This window comes from Lynx rufus, unplaced genomic scaffold, assembly GCF_022079265.1.
Source record: "Lynx rufus isolate CCGP_SWC_20201006 ecotype Redwood Valley unplaced genomic scaffold, mLynRuf1.p SCAF_1, whole genome shotgun sequence".
NCBI lineage: Eukaryota > Metazoa > Chordata > Mammalia > Carnivora > Felidae > Lynx > Lynx rufus.
This window is the reverse complement of record NW_025814823.1, coordinates 82,832,654-82,852,464: the sequence shown is the minus strand read 5'-3', so window position 1 is coordinate 82,852,464 and position 19,811 is coordinate 82,832,654. Positions and strand designations below refer to the sequence as shown.

General features: G+C 56.7%; 1 protein-coding gene across 2 annotated transcripts in view; it reads left to right on the top strand.

Moving 5' to 3' along the window:
- RASA3 (RAS p21 protein activator 3) overlaps positions 1-19,811 on the top strand; it is a 120,490-nt gene that overhangs the window by 90,724 nt on the left and 9,955 nt on the right. For both annotated transcript variants that reach the window (XM_047082132.1, XM_047082134.1), the window contains exons 8-20: positions 927-1,003; positions 3,068-3,172; positions 4,691-4,847; positions 5,635-5,783; positions 6,526-6,640; positions 7,949-8,023; positions 8,781-8,904; positions 10,143-10,249; positions 11,050-11,127; positions 13,128-13,205; positions 14,074-14,147; positions 14,856-14,962; positions 15,400-15,482. In XM_047082132.1, the coding sequence (XP_046938088.1) occupies positions 927-1,003; positions 3,068-3,172; positions 4,691-4,847; positions 5,635-5,783; positions 6,526-6,640; positions 7,949-8,023; positions 8,781-8,904; positions 10,143-10,249; positions 11,050-11,127; positions 13,128-13,205; positions 14,074-14,147; positions 14,856-14,962; positions 15,400-15,482 (1,329 nt within the window). The remainder of the gene's footprint in view (positions 1-926; positions 1,004-3,067; positions 3,173-4,690; positions 4,848-5,634; positions 5,784-6,525; positions 6,641-7,948; positions 8,024-8,780; positions 8,905-10,142; positions 10,250-11,049; positions 11,128-13,127; positions 13,206-14,073; positions 14,148-14,855; positions 14,963-15,399; positions 15,483-19,811) is intronic.

Sequence of the window (19,811 nt, the reverse complement as noted above, 5' to 3'; positions counted from 1 at the left end):
TTCTGACTCACCCTGAGGCTGAGCCCCTGGCAGAAGGAGCAGGGTGTCCCAGTGGTGGGCTTTGGGCTGGCACACAACCTCCTACAGGAGTTTCAACAGGAAGTAGCCGCCAGACCAGTTTGTCCCAGGATAATGGCTAGACTTATATAAAAACCCTTAAATGTTTTATTGAAATTATTTAAAATTCTATCAAAGCCACATTCATTCACTCAGTGGATACATTAGGTGCCACGCAGGAACCTCATGGCCACCATACTGGAAGCCAGACGGCGAATGATAGACCTTATCAGCACTGTGAACCATATCAGGCAGTTGAGACTCTGAGGGGCTTCCTGGAAGAGGGGGCATTTCACAGTCACCTTCAGGCTTCCCAGTAAGGAAGAGGTCCAACGGTGAGCCAGGCAGGGGGTGCAGGTTTAGAAAGACTCCCTGTGTGCTGGGTGAGGGGAACTAGTTGGGGCTCCAGGGGGCCTTCAGAAGGCTCGGCTGAAGGTGGATGTGGCTGAGGCCAGGCTAGGCCGTGGATGGACAGGAGCCCTGCTCAGGAGGCAGAGGCATGGACTGCCAACATGCCATAAGGGTGGAGGTGCTGACATGGGAGGCTGGGGAGGGGTGAGATCAGGAGGGAGAGGGAGAGGGGAGGTGTGTGGAGCTTTGGGGCTGAGGAGGGAGGGGCCCGGCCCAGGTGCTTAGGGGGTGTTGGGAGGATAGCCAGGAGGAGCGTGTGGAGTGCTGGCACAGCCCTGCCTGCTGCGCCCCAGCCGCCTGGAGATGGGGCTCAGGGTGTGCCTGCAGGCTGGGATCCCACCTCAGCTCTGGGTGGGGGGCCCTGGCCTCTTCCCCTGGGCCTGGGGTGGCCAGCCTGTGGGGGTGCTCAGTGGGCAGTGATGTGGCACACACAGGCTTCCACCCATCTGTCCCTCCAGGTGACCAGACCCTGCAGCTACAGCCGGAAATCCCACTTTGACTTTGAGGAGGAAGACGTAGACAAACTTGAAATCCGGTGAGTGAGAATTGGGGTTTTGAGGCTCCTGCTTGGGGGTTGCAGTCTGAACTCACCTCTTCTGTTTGGTTTTCGTTTTGTTTCTACAAATAAGGGAAAGGAGAGAGAGGAATTTTCAATTTTCTGCTAATTTTAATAGTAGGACACTGGGAGTTGCTTGAAGTAAGAGCTGTAAACTTCCCAGCTGTTGGGTGGTGCCCGAGAGGACATTTACTTAACCCAAGGGACAAATGTGGTTTTGGAGTTCACACTGCAGTATTTTTTCAGAGGTGAGGTCAAGCTGCTTAGTGTGTGTGAGGCTCCGTCCACCCGGTGGCCTCACCCAGCCTAGCACGAGGTCCTGTTGCTTTCGGGGTACTCACGGTCAAGGCCATGGTGTGCACAGGCTGCACGAGAGGTCCCCCGGCATCCATTCGAGGGGCTACTCCGAGGCTTCATGCCCACTGGCTGCAGCCCCTGGGAGCCCAGCCTCTCTACGGCCTCCCTCCCAGAGCCTTGTGAGACCATCACCTGGCGTCCTTTCCCATCATCCACGTTTAGGTCTGACCTGCTCACCAGAACCTGAGGAATTCTTCAGATCTGACATGGTTTGCAATCTGCCTTCCTGTAGGGTCAGGGCTTCCTGAGGGGCATGAGATGTGACTGGACATACCACAGACGTTCAACTGGGGGGCACCCTGGTGTTCCCTGAGCCTGCAGTGACAATTCAGGCCTCTGAACAATAACCAGGCCATGGGGGCAGAGGGTGGGGCTTGGGCCGGTGGGGGCTGTCAGGTGTGGGGTGTGGACTGAGGCCCCTCCCTCCCCCACATGTGGGACCCCTGGCCTCTTTTTCCATTCCTCTTGTGGCTTCGAGTCCTGAGGGAAGCCAGCCTCCACACACAGGTCTTGGCTTGAGCACAGACTTAGGTTAAGTGTTCCATTTCCAAACACGTCTGCAAGTCCCATTGGGGGTCAGAGGCAGTGCCCCAACTCCCTCAGACACGGGTCCCCTTTCTTGTTCAGAGAAAGAAGTGTTTATCCAAGACTTGGCTTTAAATTCAAGAGTGAAGCCCTCCCTAGCTGCTGTTTGTTTGTTTTTAAATTAATTTTTTTTTAATGTTTATTTATTTTTGAGAGAGAGAGAGAATGTGAGTGGGGTAGGAACAGAGAGAGAGGAGACACAGAATCTGAAGCAGGCTCCAGGCTCCGAGCTGTCAGCATAAAGCCCGACGTGGGGCCGGAACTCACGAACCGTGAGATCATGACCTGAGCTGAAGTCGGATGCTTAACCGACTGAGCCACCCAGACGCCCCTCTAGCTGTTGTATTGTAAACAGACAAACCCAAAATATTTTTAAATGCTTCTCTTATTAAAAAGAAGAAAAGACTGGCTGGAAACTTTTTGGCCCATTGCTAAGGTGTCGCTTGGCAGATTAAAGGCTCTTTGTTTATGCTAAAAATGCCATGGGACATTGTTCCTCTCCATGTCCCTGACGCATCTAGATTCCTGTGGCACACCCTATACCCCCCAACGATGCCTGCGGCTCCTGCTCAGACCTCAGGGGCAACAGAGGGCTGGTGTGGTCTTCCAGAATTTTCCCCGTGACCACCAAGTGTGGTGAGAACTTTCAGCTCATGGAGTAATCCCTGGTTACTGTGGGGGACACACGATGTTTGCTTGTCAGCACCCGGAAACACCGTCCGTCCATCCCATCCTTCCATCCCACATGTACAGTCACCATGGCCCCAAATCAGAGGGAACAGTGAGAATTCCACCCAAGTGCATGGTCTTCCCATCCTATTGAAAAGGCAGGAGGCCCCTTACCCTAACCCCAGGCCCTCAGCTCCTCTCCCTACCCCCCAGGCCCAGGGAACACATGTCTTCATTCCAAAGTCACATCCTGCGTTGACCTCACATCTCAAATGTCCTCAGTCAGTGTGGCTCTTCATGGAGGCTGGCCTGTGGGGCTGAAGGCTCTATCCTGTCCCAGACCCTTCTGGGGAAGATGAGGAACACTGCAGTCGGCCTGCCCTCCCTAGGCCATCCCTGATGGAGATCTGTGCCCCGTTGGCTGTTTTTCAGAGTTGACCTCTGGAATGCCAGCAACTTGAAATTTGGAGATGAGTTTCTGGGAGAACTAAGGGTTCCGCTGAATGTGCTGCGACAGTCCAGCTCTTACGAAGCCTGGTAAGGTGGCTGCATGCCTGGCCCCACACCCTCCTGGTAGGTGGAGGGACAGGGTGGCTGAGGCAGTGTGGAACAGCCAGAATGAGATGACACGGGTCAGCCCCCTCCTAGCCACCTCCCCAGTTTTGCACGTGCTCCCAGCTAGCTCTGGTGAGGTGAGAGGTAGCACACAGGTGCCGTGGTGGCTGAAGGCCTTGACCTGGAGAGCCCTGCTGCTCCAGGCTGCCCCACGGCCTGTCGTCACAGGTGTCACCTGCTGAGAAAGGGAACAAGGTGCTGTTTGAGGCAGATCTCCCTCAGCTCGGCCTCTTGCCTCACTCATGTGTCCCAGGAGGCAGGCCTCACTACTCTCTGTCTTCCTCTCCTGTTTTCTCTGGGTACTTTGTATTTGGCATAAGAAATGTGCCTTGGTTTTATTTCATGATTATTTCATAAATCACTTTATATCACAGTGAATGTCATTACTGTGAAGCCACAGACACTCTCCTTTAACAGATACACAAGATGGGGACAAGGGGTGTCACAGGCCATATGCCACATACCAGAGCCCTGCACATCTACAAACTCACCGTGTGGGTAGATTTTTGTGTTCTGCCTAATGGCGGCTTACTGTCACCAGGAAACTAGAATTTGTGTCTTTAATTCTGAGGACAGCACCAGCACAGCCCTCAGCTGGCTTCTGGTTCCTGCTAGGAGCACTGAGGAGCTGAACTGTCCCTAGTTCTATAACCAGGAGGGGACATTCACATGACAGCCCCAGTGGACCCCTAGCCAGGTGCCTCGGCCAGACACAAGCTACCAACACCCATGTCTGCCTGGCCCTTAGACTCAGAGCAGTGTTCCCGCATGGCCACACTGCGGAAGACCTAAGGGAAGAGTGTCCGGTCAGAACACAGCGAGAAAGTGCCCATGTACTCTGGTGCTTGGCCTGACTACCCGCCCGGTCAGGCCCCTCGGGTGCTCAGGGCCCCACACATTCGATACAAGGGTCGCAGCTTTGCTCCGCGGATTGCTAGCAGGGGAGTATTCATCACAGGACAGTTCTGGTACTGCAGAGTCTCCCCTGACTACTTACACACCTACTTCCCCCTGCTCATCCCAGTTCCCTCCACCCTTCCCTACTTTCCCACCTTAACTTCTAGGTCTGTGGCTCTGCAGACTCTTCCCCCGTAGTCAACGTGTTGTGGGGGGTGCCCCGGGGCACAGACCCTGTAGGTCTCCATTGGAAAGGCCTCTGGTGGGAGTGGGGGGGGCGTGGGGAATGACTGACCACCCCCCCCCGACACATGGACCCTGCGGGGGGGGGCTCCCATGACAAACATACCCGATCCACACACCCCTGGCACAGGGAGCAGAGAGGTGTCCTACAGAATCGCCCTGGAGCCCCCTCCTACCTCAGACCCCGTCACAGCGCAAGACGGGCCACCAGCCAGAGCAGAGCCCTGGGCGCGGCCTGGAGGGAACCAGCCCCTTGGTGCTGCCACCTCACGCAGCCCTTTCCCTGTGCTCTGCTCCCAGGTACTTCCTTCAGCCCCGAGACAACGGCAGCAAGAGCCTGAAGCCGGGGGACTTGGGATCTCTGCGGCTGAACGTGGTCTACACTGAAGACCACGTCTTCTCCTCCGACTACTACGGCCCACTGCGGGACCTGCTGTTGAAGTCTGCGGATGTGGAGGTACCTGTGCGCGCTGCGCCCTGGGCCACCTGCTACCATCTGCACGCCAGCGGACCGCCCTGCCCTGCCACCCACCCCAGCTCCACCCCCAGCCCCCTGCCCCCCCCACCCCGGCTCCACCCCCAGGCCCGTGCCCACCCACCCTGGACCCCGGCTCAGCCCCCAGCCCCTGCCCACCCACCCTGGACCCCGGCTCAACGCCCAGCCCCCATCCCAACCCCGGCTCCACCCCCAGCCCCCTGTGCCCCCCCCCCCCGCTCCACCCCCAGCGTCCTGCTCCTCCCACCCCGACCCTAGTTCCACCCCCAGCCCCTGCCCCTCCACCCCACCCCGGCTCCACCCCAGCCCCCTGCCCCCCCACACCCTCCCTCCCGACCCTGGCTCCACCCCAGCCTCTGGCCCTCCACCTCCAGCTCCCAGCTCCCGCCCCTGGCTCCACCCCCTGCCTCCCTGCCCCCCAACCCTGGCTCTGCCCCCGGACCCCTCCCCCAGCCCGGCTCCGCCCCCAGCCCTGACCCCGGCTTCTCCTGCGGGCCCCGCCCCTGGCCCGACTCCACCCCCGGACCCCGCCCTCCAGCCCCCCTCGCTCCGCCCCCAGTCCCGCCCTGGTTCTACCCCCGGGACCCGGACCCCGGCTCCACCCCCTGCCTCCACCCCAGCTCCACCCCTAGACCCCGCCCCCAGCCCGACTCCACCCCTCAGCCTCCGTCGGGATCCCAGCCCACTGACCAGCCCCCACGGCTGGGGGGCTCCAACTGGGGTCCCATGGTGTCTTTCCTTCCCACAGCCGGTGTCCGCATCCGCAGCTCACATCCTGGGCGAGGTGTGCAAGGAAAAGCAGGAGGCCGCCATCCCCCTGGTGAGGCTCTTCCTGCACTACGGCCGGGTCGTGCCCTTCATCAGCGCCATCGCCAACGCCGAGGTCCGGAGGACCCAGTGAGTGAGGGGCTGCGCGGGGGCAGTCTGGGTGACCTGGGCAGCAGCAGTCTCCCTCAACGCTGGTCAGCGCAGGTCTGGGCCAGCTAAAGTGACCGTTATAGGTTTTCTTCCAGAGACACCCTCACTGTTCCTCAAAAACACACCTTTTCTCTTGGAAATCCCGAGGTATGTGAGCGAGAAGGGGGTGAACAGGGCACCAGTTATAGTTGCCTTGGGGGTGGGTTCAGCTCCTGTCGGCTCACGTTAGGCCCACAGCAGAAGGCCAGGTCGCTGCTGCCCTAGGACCTGCGCCCACTCCGTGGGGGTGGGTTCTGCCAAGAAGAATGTCTCCCTGGAGCTCCTGGTTTAGAAAGATCTAGAATGCACCCTAGTTGCAAGAAGATGTGGAGCACATCCTGTTAGGGTTACTGTCCTGCTGCATTTCTGTGTGACCCCAGCTTGGTCCTTAGAAGCCTGAACTTATGCAGAACTGAGCCTCACGCGGGTGAGGCAGTGGGTGGGTGGATGTTCTGTGGAATGGTGGGGCAGGTCTCTGCACAGGGGTTTGTTACACAGGTAGGGCCCGGGGCTCAGGATTCCCAGCTGTGGGACATCGGGGCGGGTCTGTTTCCCTCCAGGGCATCTGGAAGCAGACTCAACAGGGTGAGCTGGTCTCTTCCTCCTCGGACGGTGCTCACAGGCTCTGCTTCTGTTGACACCTGTTACCTGAAAGACAGTTGTCTCCACCACTGTTTTACAGGGACCCCAACACCATTTTCCGAGGAAACTCCTTGACCTCCAAGTGTATCGATGAGACAATGAAACTGGCAGGGATGCATTACCTGCACGTGACCCTGAAGCCCACCATAGAGGAGGTGAGCATGGGGGGACGGACCCCTCCCGCCATGGAGGAGGTGAGTCAGGGCCCACAGGCACGGGGGTGACAGACCCCTCCCTACCATAGAGGAAGTGATTCAGGGGGTGACAGACCCCTCTCCACCACACTGGCGCTTCCCTGTGGACCACAGGCGGATGCAGAGAAGGCAGCACCCGGGGGGGGGGGGGGGAGACACCTGCGTGAAGACTAAGGTCATCCTCTTCCCAGCGTCCCCACAGGGACCTTCCGTGTGTATTCCAGAACCTCCTTCATTTCCTCAAATTAAGAAAATGCTTACTTGAGGGTAAATGCCATGCTCACTCTAGAATGCACGGAGGGCTGGGGCACCTGGGGGGCTCAGTTGGTTGAGTGCCCAACGTCCGCTCAGGTCATGATCTCTCAGTTCGTGGGTTCGAGCCCCATGTCAGGCTCTGTGCTGACAGCTCGGAGCCTGGAGCCTGCTTCGGATTCTGTGTCTCCTTCCCTCTGCTCCTCGCCCACTCGCACTATCTCCCTCCCTCCCTCCCTCCCTCTCTCTTTCTCTCTCTTTCTGTCTCTGACTCGCACTATCTCCCTCCCTCCCTCTCTCTTTCTCTCTCTTTCTGTCTCTGTCTCTCTCTGTACCTCTCTCTGTCTCTCTGTGTCTCTGTCTCTCTCTCTCAAAAACGAATAAACATTAAAAAAATAAAAATTGCTCACTTCAGAAAATCTATCATTCTGATAAAGACAAAGGGACATACAAGAGAAAAACTGATTCTTTGGAGAGCACCCCTTTCTTTAGGCACAGGTCCCCCAAATCTGTAAGCCAGTCACGTCTTGCCCTCTCACGGCTGTGGACTGCTCTTCTGTCATTTCTTACTGGTCGGCAAGCACAGCCGGCGGCCCCACACACTTCCTTCCCACATGGCTCTGAGCTCCTCACCTGACCTCGGACGGGATCCCCAGCAGCATTCCCCAGAACAGCTTCATAAAATGCAGGCCGTTTGCAACGTGAGGAAGCTTAAACTCGCGTTAAAATCACACAGTTTGATCCATGTGCAAGCTTGGCCACACTGAAGTAATCACATTGTTAAACTTTATGAAGCTTGATGCCATATGAACTAACTCAGAAGGGTCTTCAAGGAAGTTGTGTCCTCACGGACCGAGGCCGGTGTCTGGCTGCTCTGAATGCCACCCCTCCCACCCTGTGTCTCGGGGGCTGGCTGTGGCTCCTGGTGTCCTTCCTGAGGCTGATGCCCCTGACCTGCACCTGCCTGAAACCCAGGACTTTGTGTCCCTCACTCCCTGTCCTAACCGCTCTTTCCAGATATGCCAGAGCCACAAATCCTGTGAAATTGACCCTGTGAAACTGAAAGACGGAGAAAACCTTGAGAACAACATGGTAAGGATTTCTGGTTTGTTCAGCGCCCTCCGGGACCCATCACCCGTGTGCAGGATTGGGGCCCGGGGCCACCTGGGGTGCTTTGCGTCTCTCTAGGATTTGGGGTGGGGGCCCCACTGGGATGTGCCCCGCAGGATGCCACCAGAGCCTGTGGTGGGGGACTGGTCATCTCAGCTGCCGTGCACCGCCACTCTCCGCCGCTTTCTGCTGGCTAGTGGCGCTCCCGGCCTGGCACACTAGGCCCCTGCACCTCCCCCTCTCCTGGGATCACGGGACCCTCCCTACCAGGCTGGCCTCATGGCCTGGCCTCTTCTTGGCCTGGTCTGTCCTCCAGCTGCAACAGACCTGGGTCCCAAACCCGGGCCACCTGCCCCTGTGTCCCTGCAGAGTGGTGTCCTGTTTTTTAAAACAGCAAAACTCTGATTTGGCAGGTTATGCTAAGTCTTTTTCATGCTTTCACAGAAAACAGTTTTTGCCGTCAGGGAGGTGCATTCCAGGGAACTGTATCTCTGCGCCCAGTTATGAGGTCGGCGCAGAGGAGGGGGTCAGTGGGGCTTGCCCCGCACACCAGAGCTCCAGTATCTCCCCACGGGGCTACTGTGGCTGCACAGAGGGGCCCTTCTGCAAATGCCGGTGGGAAGCTCTGTGCCAGTCCCCGGCCTCTGACTCCTTCCCGGGTGTGGCCATAGTGCTCCTCGTGGCCAGCCTGGGACCTGCACAGGCACTGGCAAGGTGTCCCACCCACATCCTATTGCAGGAGAATCTTCGGCAGTACGTTGACCGCATCTTCAACATCATCACCAAATCGGGAGTGAGCTGCCCGACCGTCATGTGTGACATTTTCTTCTCTCTTCGGGAGGCGGCTGCCAAGCGCTTCCAGGGTGAGTCCTCTGTGCAGGCATACCCACAGCCCCTCACTGGGTGGCTCCTCTTACCTCTCCTGGATGGCACAAGGCCAAGAAGTGATGTTCAGAGTCCACATAAAGGTGATTGTAAGCTGTAGCCACTGAGTCAGCGCCAGAGCCCAAGTGCAGCTGCCCCCGGGGAGCCCCAAACCCAGAGAGGAAGGGCAGCTGGCCAGGTTTTGTCCCAGTGGTTTATTTGGGATGGAGCATGAATTTCTCTGAGTCTGGGCCTGTCTGGTCAGAGAAGCCACTCTCCCGGCTCTTAGCAGTTCTGACTGTGGCAAGTCGAGGCCCTGCTCAGTGCCCAGTGTCATCCAGGTCAGGCTTGCTGCATTTTCAAGAAAGACCGGAGAAGCCCTTTCTGGAATTGGGGCAAGACAGATCCCAGGGATTGATCCCCTTTTCAAACTCTGCCGATTCCTCAGGGAGGCACCGGAGCCACCCTGGGCAGACCTGCCCATGGGCAAAACAGCGGTGTCCTGCCCTGGTGGGAAGCATCGGGTCCCTAACTCAGCACCAGGATGCAGGCTTAGGCCAGGGCTTGGAAGGCTGAGGGGGCAGTGTGGGGCCTGACGCCCTGACCCGTCCCCGCCCATGGCTCTGTGCCATCCTTCCCCAAGGAGCCCATGAGTCAGCCCAGGTGCATCCTGCTGCCTCAGGGGACCCCTGAGCCCCCAGAGCAGTCCCCATGGACCTGACAGAAACCCCGTCCCACCTACCCACCGGGGTAGCTTCTTCAGCACTGGAGCCTGGGCCTCGAACCCACTCTGTGGACAGGACCTCCTGCTTTCCGAACATGTCAGAGCACTGCTGCCTGGGAGGGGAGGGGTGGGTACCAGGCCCCCAAGCCTCACTCTGCCCTGGGTGGGGGGGTACCAGACCCCCAAGCCTCACTCTGCCCTGGATGGGGGGGTACCAGGCCCCCAAGCCTCACTCTAACCTGGGGGGTGGTTACCAGTCACCCAGGCCTCACTCTGCCTGGCAGGGGGGTACCAGGCACCCAAGCCTCACTCTTTGGCCAGCTGGTGAACCAGTTCCAGTGTGTTACAACCCAGCCACCAAAAGGTCCCGAGCTTTTAGTAATGGTCAGGCAAGAGCAGCAATGGGGCAGGGACAGACCCTTAGGAGGGGCAGGGTTGCTGGACAGACCCCTGGGCTCGCCGCTGTCACCCTCAGAAGGCTTGTTGAGCTGGCTGTCTGTATCCTGGCCACAGATGACCTGGATGTGCGGTACACAGCTGTGAGCAGCTTCATTTTCCTGAGGTTTTTCGCTCCTGCTATCCTGTCCCCCAACCTCTTCCAGCTCACGCCTCACCACACGGTAAGTGAGCGCCAGCCCCGTAAACCAGTACACCTGCCCGCCTGAGCCAGCAGGTGTTCTGAGGAAGAGGGAAGGGGCAGCGGACTGTACAACCACACGCCCTGAACCCCTCTATGCACACGAAGGGTTGGCGGCCTTTCTAAGCTGTGCCTATAGACACAGCTGGATGCTGTGACCAGGATTTCACTCCCGCCTTGAGAAGAATGGAGCATTTGTGATCTTGGATACATTCAGGCACATATTCAATCAGCAAACATTGAGCTCCTCAGGGCCACAGGCTCTGAGCGCTCACACTAGCGATGCGCCAGCGGAGAGCGCCCGGTGGTGACTGCGCCTGGCGGGAAGTGCAGGGCGGCGGGGATTCAAGCAGCCCTTTCCATCTATTGGTTTTAGATTAAACCTCCAGACCCTGAGGGGACACCCTGGGTGAGGCCACCTGAGGGACTTCAGAACCGCACAGGGAGATCCCCTCGTGCATATTGGGCTGGGTGCTTGTTCGCAGCCACTGTCCTCACCCTGCACTGCGGGGACCGCCGGCTGGTGCCACGTGGACGTGCTGAGGTCCAGTCCACGGTGGCCTGGGAGCCTGCATCAGGAGCAGGTCCAACACACACTGACGAGGGACCTAGGGGGACTTTTCCCAAATCCGGTGTTTGTCTGCTTCCGGTTACTTCCTGGCAGCACGCAGGTGCTGGGGGGCTTTCAGGTGACGTCATCCATTTGTGGCTGTGTGATTCTGGGTTCAGTCAAGCATTTCTGTAAAACAAATGAAACTCACATTGCCCCTTCCCGCCTGGCAGGACCCGCAGACATCGAGAACGCTGACACTTATCTCGAAGACCATTCAAACGCTTGGTAGCTTGTCCAAATCAAAATCTGTAAGTCATTTATTTTAACCGTCTCCTCTTTTTAACACAAAAGAGAGTGTGTTCAACACAATTATAAGAGAAGGAATAATAAAGCCCACCCAAATGCCCACCCGGCATGCTCATAGAACATTCCAGCAGCTTGCAAGTGCTTCTCTGCCCTGCTGAGCTATGAAACTTTGCTTTTTGAGACTGTCTTGTTTGGGGCAAATTATCCTCAGAGACCGAGTTCAGTTCTGTGAATCCTGTACTTAATGCAGGTTCACAGTGGGAATTGTAATTCACCGTGATATTTCATAAGCCCAGTAGCATGGCGGATAGCGTCTGTTAATAAGCAGTGAAGAAATAACATACCCCGAACCAGTGATGGAGTAATGCCACTGGGCTCCAGGCAAGGGGAGGGGGAAGGAATAAAGTCCAAATTCAGTGTCTTCGTGTCTTCCCCAGAGAAAGGTCAGCAATGACATAGGCCCCAGACAAAAGTAAAAGTCCCTGTTGCTAGAGCAACTGTTGCTAGGGAACACAGCCTAGGGGAGTTGCTGAGGCCCTCCCAGACTCACTGTCCCCAGGCCATGGCTTCTCCTGTGTTTCTGCTGACAAATGTCAGTGAGGCCGGGCTGCTTACCAGTGACTGGGAAGGCCATGCTCCCAGCCACAATTTCATTTTTGCCATAAATAAGTAGATTTGAAATCATATCAGACCGACACGCAGCTGGGGGGTATCACAGGAGCGTGTGCTGCGTTACCATCACCTAAAGGGGTGGCTATCGCATCCATGCCTGTGTCAGGATTCAGAGACCACGGGGCCCAGCCCCACGCAGCAGCCTTGGTCTTGAGCATCTGAGGATGCGTGCCAGAGGCAGGCTTGTGGCCCATGGGCAGCCGGCAGTCCTGTGCTGTCCCTCCTGGCCCTGAGGGTCTGCCCTGGGCCTCACAGCCCTGGGGACAAGGGTTCTGTGCTATCCCTCCTGGCCCTGAGGGTCTGCCCCAGGGACAAGGGTCCTGATGGGCAGGTCCGAAGACATTATGTTTGGTGATAGTGATGTGGGGACAGCTGGGCGTGTTCCCTGGGGCTGAAGCCCATGGGTGGATCTGCAGGGGCGGCTGATCGGGTGGAGTGAGGCCACCCCTTCTGTCTGGAAAGGGTTCAGTGGGGATGTGCAGAAGCCCCCAGCCCAGATCCCCTCCTTCTGTTCTTTGTGGGGTCCAGTCCCTGGCAGACAAGCAGCCACCTCTGGGGAAACACTTGGCTTTCTATGAACTGAGTAAAATAAGAGCTGTGTGGTGGCCAACAGCCAGCTGATGGGCACGATTGCTCTTCTCTGCCCGTCCACGCCAGTTTGTGTTAGCTGGAAACTCGGATAAAGAAGCTCTTGCTGGGTCTGAGGTTTGCACAAACCTCATTGCATGCCCAGAAACAGTAAAGTGACCTACATGTGTAAAGGGTGCACATTGGGGCAGAGTATCAGGAGTGGTTCTTTTGAAGTCCCTACATGCATTCGTGAGGGGTGCCCCAACTTCCCCACACTGGGAGCCCCCGCCCCTGCCCCCTATCACAGAAGGGGTTCTGGGAGCCCCCGCCCCTGCTCTCCATCACAGAAAGGGCTCTGGGAGCCCCCGCCCCTACCCCAGTCACAGAAGGGGCTCTGGCAGCAGCCTCACCTGGGTGCCAGTGTAGGCTCCATAGACCCGGAACTTAGGTGTTAGTGTCCACATGAGCAGGGGTGTTGGGTCTTTTGTAGCAAAGAACTCACTGAGGGACCCCCCACCCCCCCATAGTTGAGTTTCCCAAACACAGCTTTGGTGGCTTGTGTGGCTGCCATGGGCCATGCCCGGGTTGAGCGCTGGGCAGCATTGTGCCCTCACGGTCCACCACCAGGAGACCTGCTCCCTCCCCTTCGCCAAGTCCCCACAACAGAAGCTGGTCATGACCCGTGCCTCTAGATTTCTCAGTTTTGGGCCATGAGCCGAGAGACCTGTGGGCCTTTGCTAAGTGACTTGTTCCATTTTAGGCCAGTTTTAAGGAATCCTACATGGCTGCGTTTTATGAATTCTTCAATGAGCAAAAATATGCTGATGCAGTAAAAAACGTAAGTACGGACGTCGGTTAACGTGGACTTACTACCCCTGTGTTGTGCATCTTTCCTGAGAAATAGTTGGCTTTAAAAAGATTGGGCTAAAGTTCACGTAACATGGAATTGACCGTTAACCATTTTAAAGAGTTCAGAGCATTCATAGTGGCGGTGACCACCCTCCCAGCTCCTTCCTGACCACTCCTCTTTGGGACCCAGCACCTCATACCTGAGTCCCCCCCCCCAAGTGGTGGGGTGCCCCATCTGTTCTGTGAACCCCTCACCTTGCCCTTCCTGGCTGTCTGCTCCTGGTCACCCCACAAACGCCTCAGGGTCACAGAGCCCGGGGACCCAGGCCCGGAGTTAGGGACGCGGCATGTGGGGAGAATCTCTTCTGAGAAGCTTTACTTTTTCTGTGGTGTTTGGAAACAGTCACACATGTTTAGCTCTCAGAAACCGTAAAAGCCAGGACCCAGAAGGGAGAAAGGGGCAGGAGCTGGGGGCACGTGGTAATTGCTGGAGGGGGTCCAGGTGGGTTGTGGAACAGTCAGGCTAAGGCGGGAGGGGGCCTGAGCTGCCTCACGCTCCAGCAGAGCTGTGTCCTCGGGTCACCTGTTCACATGCAGGGAGGCCTCTGGGTGTCACTGAGCCTGGCAGCCGTCAGGTGAGGCAGCAGCTGGGGTTCGGGGAGACCCGCCCTGGGAGGTCGGGACCAAAGCTTTCCGGCCGCAGTGGAGACTTGTGCAGGACTTTGACCCAGGAACCCAGGGGCGGCTTCCCCTCTGCTGTGCTGTCAGAGAGACCGCGTCCTGGTGAACTTTCTGTGCGAGAAGGAGTGTTTTCAAGCCATTTTGCCTTTAAGCGTCTGAGTTCTATCCCACGCCAGTTCTTAGATTTGATCTCGTCTTCTGGGAGAAGAGACCCCAAGAGCATCGAGCAGCCCATTCTGCTCAAGGAAGGGTAAGTCCCATGTCTGCTGTGGCATCCCGGGCACCTCTGCCACGTGGCTGGTGGCCTCCCAGGTCAGAGGCGGCCAGACCGGAGAAGCGTGGCCTTTGTGCATGTCTCAGATCCACCAAGACTGCACGCAGGGCACGTCTGAGACATGGTGCTATTCACTTCCCTTTCTGCACACCTGTGCTCCGCAGACCATGTTGAGCGGAGAAACGCCATCAGCAGAAGGGAAGGGAAGGAGGCTGAACCACCCAGCTTGGTGCAGCCCTCCATCAGACCCCCCCACTCCTGAAGCATCTGCTGCCTGCCTGGGAGGAGGGGTTCCAGTCCCTCTTTCCCTCCTGGGGTGCACCTGCCATGGCCCCTTTCTCCTCGTGGCATCTGTAGTTGATGCTTCCAGTGTGGGAAATGAGGACAGGCAGCTGCTTGCTTAGGGACTGATGAACCTGGTGTCCCTGCCAACTTGTAATTTAAAGTTAACACCAGCACAGGGACTAAACGTTTCCAAAGTAGAGATGTTTGCCTTTTGATTTTTAATCCTATCACTTGGAAGTAGAACAATGTTGAAAGTCTGCAGGCTGCATCTTGTGTCACAGACACAAAAAGGGCAGCTTATTTTGATGTTGCAGACATGACCTCAGGCTGTGGGGTGGGGAAGGCAGGGTATGTGCCCCAAGCCCCAGCATCCTCCGCAAACATGTCCTGCTCACACAGGTTCATGATTAAGAGGGCGCAGGGACGGAAACGCTTTGGGATGAAGAATTTTAAGAAAAGATGGTTCCGCCTGACCAACCATGAGTTTGCCTACCAGAAAAGCAAAGGTAATGGGAAAAATCAGCTTTTTATTTGATTTCACATACTTTTTTCTGAGAGACCAGAGCCTTGTTTATGGCCCTGATGGGGTTAACCACCTGCTTTTCCGGAGTGAAATGAAGGGCAAAGAGTAAGTGTCCCACAGAGCAAGCCGTCTCTTACTACAGGAGCATAATCACCAGGGTGGCCTGGGCAGGTGGACGCCAGGCGTAGGAATTGGGGTCCCGTGTTGGCTGTGTCCCCCCAGATCTGATGTGGCTCCTGACTGTGTGACTAGAGGGTTTAGCCTTCCTGGAAGGCAGCACCGGGTCCTGCTTGGCACACAGTGTGAAGTTGGGGTGTTCTGCAGCATCCCGACTCCAAACCCCTTAAGCCCGTGGTCTGCATGCTGCGTACCCGTGCCACCTCTCGCCCGCCCCCTTAAGAGAGCCCCTTTCTGCTACAGGAGACCAGCCTCTGTGCAGCATTCCCATCGAGAACATTCTGGCAGTGGAGAGACTGGAGGAGGAGTCCTTCAAGATGAAGAACGTGAGTGTTGTGTCTCCATGGTGGGCCCCCACTTGTACCTGCTGTGGAGCCCAGCAGCTAGGCTGGCTGGGGAAGGCAGAACCTGCCAGAAAGTGCTTCCCTGCAGCTCCGGGGGCCACGGACCAGCTCTGGGACCCTGTGGGGTTTCTGTGGAAGTGTTAATTTTGATCTGGTTTTGAACTCACAGGAAAGCAGCAACAATAGACCAGGACTTCCACATCCCCATCCCAGGGCTCCCATGTCCCCCATCCCGGGGCTTCCACGTCCCCCATCCCGGGGCTCCCATGTCCATATCCCGTGGCTACTGCATCCCCATCCCGTGGCTCCCGCATCCCCATCCCACGTCTCCATCCCAGGGCTCCCGCATTTCCATCCCACGTCCCCATCCCGTGGCTCCCACGGCTCCCACGTCCCGATCCCAGAACTGCTGGTTGTTTCATTTTCTCATTTGCTGAGCGTACTCCATTGTTTCTATCTCTTCATTTCTCTCCACGTGTGTACGTGTTTCTGAACCACATAGATATTTCGGTTCATTCCCTAAAAACAAGAACTTCCTTGTATGACCTGAACAGCCACCAAAGGACGCTAGCGCTGGGGTGGCATTGTTACCCCTTGCCATCAGCTGTGTTGTAGTGGTCTTTACACCCATTGTGTGTCCTGAAACCAGCACCCAGTGATGCATTCATTCTGTCATGTCCTTCATCTGGAACATTCCTCAGCCTTTCTCTGTGGTTTGCAGACTTGGTGTTTTTGAAGCACACGGGCAGTTTTTTATGGGCGTCCCTCAATTTGGGAGTGTCGGAGGGTCCACCGTGGTAGGTTCAGGTGACGCATTTTGTCAGGAATCCCACAGAGGTGAGCACGTCCCCTGGGCGCATCTTGTCAGGAGGCTCGCTCGCAGTGACTGTGGGAGACACACCAAGCTGTGTCCACATCGGTACCCCCTCAGGCTCTTGCCCATCCACAGTGGCTCCCTGCCTCCCTCATTCCTTCACTACTATTTCCTGGCTTCCTGCCACAGAGGGCTCTGTCCTCCATGGAGGGTTAGGGTTTAGGGTTAGGGTTAGGGTTAGGGTTAGGGTTAGGGTTAGGGTTTAGGGTTAGTGTTGGGGTTAGGGCTGGGGTTAGGGGTTAGGGTTGTGGTTAGGGGTTAGGATTGGGGTTAAGGTTAGGATTAGGGTTGGGGTGTGGGGCAGAGTTAGGTTTAGGGTTTAAGGTTTGGGAAAGATTAGGGGTTAGTGTTGGGTTAGGGTTTATGGTTAGGGTTTTGGGTTAGGTTTAGGGCTCTAGGACCGCAGGGCCACATTTCGTTCAGAATAAGGTTCTTCCCTGCCCAATGTGGCTATGTGTAGTCGTTGTGCTTCTAACGGTGTCTTCATTCCTCTGACCAGCACAAGCTTTGATTCGGCCGGGGTAGGTCGGGTTGGGTTTCCCAAGCTGTTGTTGACTTTTTCTGTTGTGCCTCAGGGGACTCCGGTTAATTTTAGTCATTATGGAGTTCACCTTTGCAGCAAGACTGTGGTCAGGGCTACCTCCTTTGTGGTCCCAGGAAAATCTTTGTAAGGCTTGTCACTTGCTTTGCGAATACAGTTTATATTGTTTCCCTGGACTTGGTGTGGCTGCATCAGGCAAGCGCAATGATCGTCTCAGTTTTCTTATTGCTGCACACCTTGGGACTCGTGGCGGAGGAAGTGCCCTGCTCCATGTATCCCACTGTGGCCACTGGGTCAGGTCTTGTCACAGGAGAACATGAGGTCATACTGTGCACATGGAGGCTTTGTTCTTGCAGAGGCCTCTGTGTGTAGGAAAGTTCCCTGTGGCTTTGCTCACCCTGGTGGCTTTGCCTGGACAATGATGTCCCTACTGAGCCTGGGTGGTAAGGTGCCTGGGGTACAATGGCCGCCCTTAACCCCCAGGGCCCTCACATGGAACCTGATGTTTCCACCCAGAATCTGCATATGTATGTCCTGTTTTTGCCCTGGTCTGTTCCCATTTTTGTTTCTTTGTTCCTAATTTTCTTTCTTTTTTGAGAGAGTGAGAGAGAGCTGGTGCACAGTGGAGGGTTCAGAGGGAGATAGAATCCCAAGCAGGCTCCTCACTCAGCACAGAGCTCAGCACAGGGCTCGAACCCATGACCCTGAATCATGACCTGAGCCAAAGTCAAGAGTCAGCCACTCAACCGACTGAGCCCCCCAGGTGCCCCTCTGTTCCTAATTTTCTAAATACTTTTTACATTTTTCTGTTTTATTAGGCGTATTTCATGTAAGTCATATGCAGTCTTTTGTAGAGCATGGTGGGGAGTAAATAATATGACTCATTCCATGGCCTTCCAGCCTTCAAGAAACCCCAGCCTGTGATGTGGGGCTGTGAGGGTTGGACAGTCAGCTTCCCCTGGGAGAGAGTGTGCGTGTTCTCTGCTGTTCCATAGCCAGCCTCCGCCAGTGGCCCTGGTTCGGGCATTTCTCTGCAGGTCTTTGCCCATCTGCACTTGTGGCTGCGGCTGGAGTGGACAGAAAGAGGCCCATTGGCCAGTCTCCCTGTGACACTGACATGGGCCTGCCCTCCGTGGGTGTGGGAGTGGCCCCTCATGGCCTCTGTGCCCAGGCCTGCAGACAGTGCTCATACCCCAGCCCTGGCTCGATGCTCAGCTGATAGTGTATAAAGGGCAACCCCGAGGCCTCCTTAGCACTGATTCATTCCCCTCGTAATGTGTTCAGGGAAGGTCCAGTCGAGCAGGACCCCACAATGGTCCTAACCAAGGGTGCTAATTTGGAACCTTTTGCACAGGAAGACATGGTCCCTTAAGCATAGAGGTATTCTCAGGGCCTTGACTATTTTAAAGTTTATTCCCTTTAAAATTCAGACAGGTGATGGGGCACCTGGGTAGCTCAATTGGTTATGCGCCTGAGTCTTGATTTCGGCTCAGGTTGAAATCTCATGATCGTGATTCGTGAGTTCAAGCCCTGTGTCGAGCTCTGCACTGACCGTGTGGAGCTTGCTTGGGATTCTCTCTCTCTCCCTCTCTCTTTGCCCCTCCCCACCAAAACAAACAAACAAACAAACAAACAAACAAACAAACAAACAAATAAACAGAAATTCAGACGACTTCCTGAGCTCCGGAAGCAGTGGTTGTCCGGGGAAACAGCTGGCTTAGCTGGTGCTCTGTGCGCTCATTGGGAGCACCTTCTGGACCCTGGAGTCTGTGCTCTCCAAGGCCACCAGGGCTGTTTGGACACCAGGTCTGGGGTTTGACTCTGGCCCAATCTTCAGGTGAGCAGACAGGCTCATGGAGGCTTCGGAAGGGCTTGTGGGTGCTTGCGCCCCTCGTGTGGGAGCAGGAGCTCAGGCCCGACCGCCTGTCCTGAGCGCCTGAACTCTGTGCATCTGGAGCAGGCCAGCCCCTCCCTCCCCTGGGCCTCTGGTCATTTGCTTCACTGCGCCTCCTGAGCGCTGCCTCCTGCCAACCGCGGATTGGGCTGGGGCCTCAGAAGAGTTGGATGTGGTAAGAAACTTCTTCAGATACCAGGAGCCATCCACAGCAACCACTGGCCCCAGGAGGATGGCCCCTGCACACCGTCTCACCCCACAGGCCCTGCTGCAGACGCCCAGCTGAGGGTTTAGAGGACTGGCCCCCGAGTCCGCTTCTGCCTCCTGGGAGCCAACAGGGGATCTGACCTGTCTTCTGTCTTCTTCTGTGTCTGTCTGTCTGTCTCTTGCTCATTGGTCAGTAGTCAATAGGTGCCTAAGGCCACACTGTGTTTGTGGGGGACACAGCAGGTCTGTTTCAGGGCTGGTCCTGCCCCGGGGTCGCAGAGGAGGAGTCATGATGAACTCGCATCTCCGCCTGGGTCTGAGATTGACCCCATGGTCCAGTGGGCGGCGCTAGCTGGGTAGACAGAGGAGGCGGCCGCCCTGCTGGACAGACAGCAGACACAGACAGCAGCTCCCGTTCAGCCTGCACAGTCCCCAGCTGGATTCCTTGTCCCTCCCTCAGGACTATTTGAGGCAGTTTTTTGGGCAAGCAGACGGCCCCATGGCAGGTGGGGTGTTTTCCTGGGCCTGAGGGGTGTTCACACCATGCACCTGCTCCAGGAACTGGGACACTGGCATCCTGGAGCATTGGGTGTCTGCACCTCCCTCACCTCCAGCTGTTCCCGGGCCTGAGACTCTGCTGTCTCCAGGATGGCAGGCTGGGAGCATTGCGCCCTCAGCCGGTGGCATTCCCAGATGTTACGGCAGCGGGCAAGTGTGGACGGTGTCCGAGAAACAGCTTCCTGCCTTTTCATTCCATCAGGCCTGCAGTTTAGCTTTAGAAAATCACCTAATTTT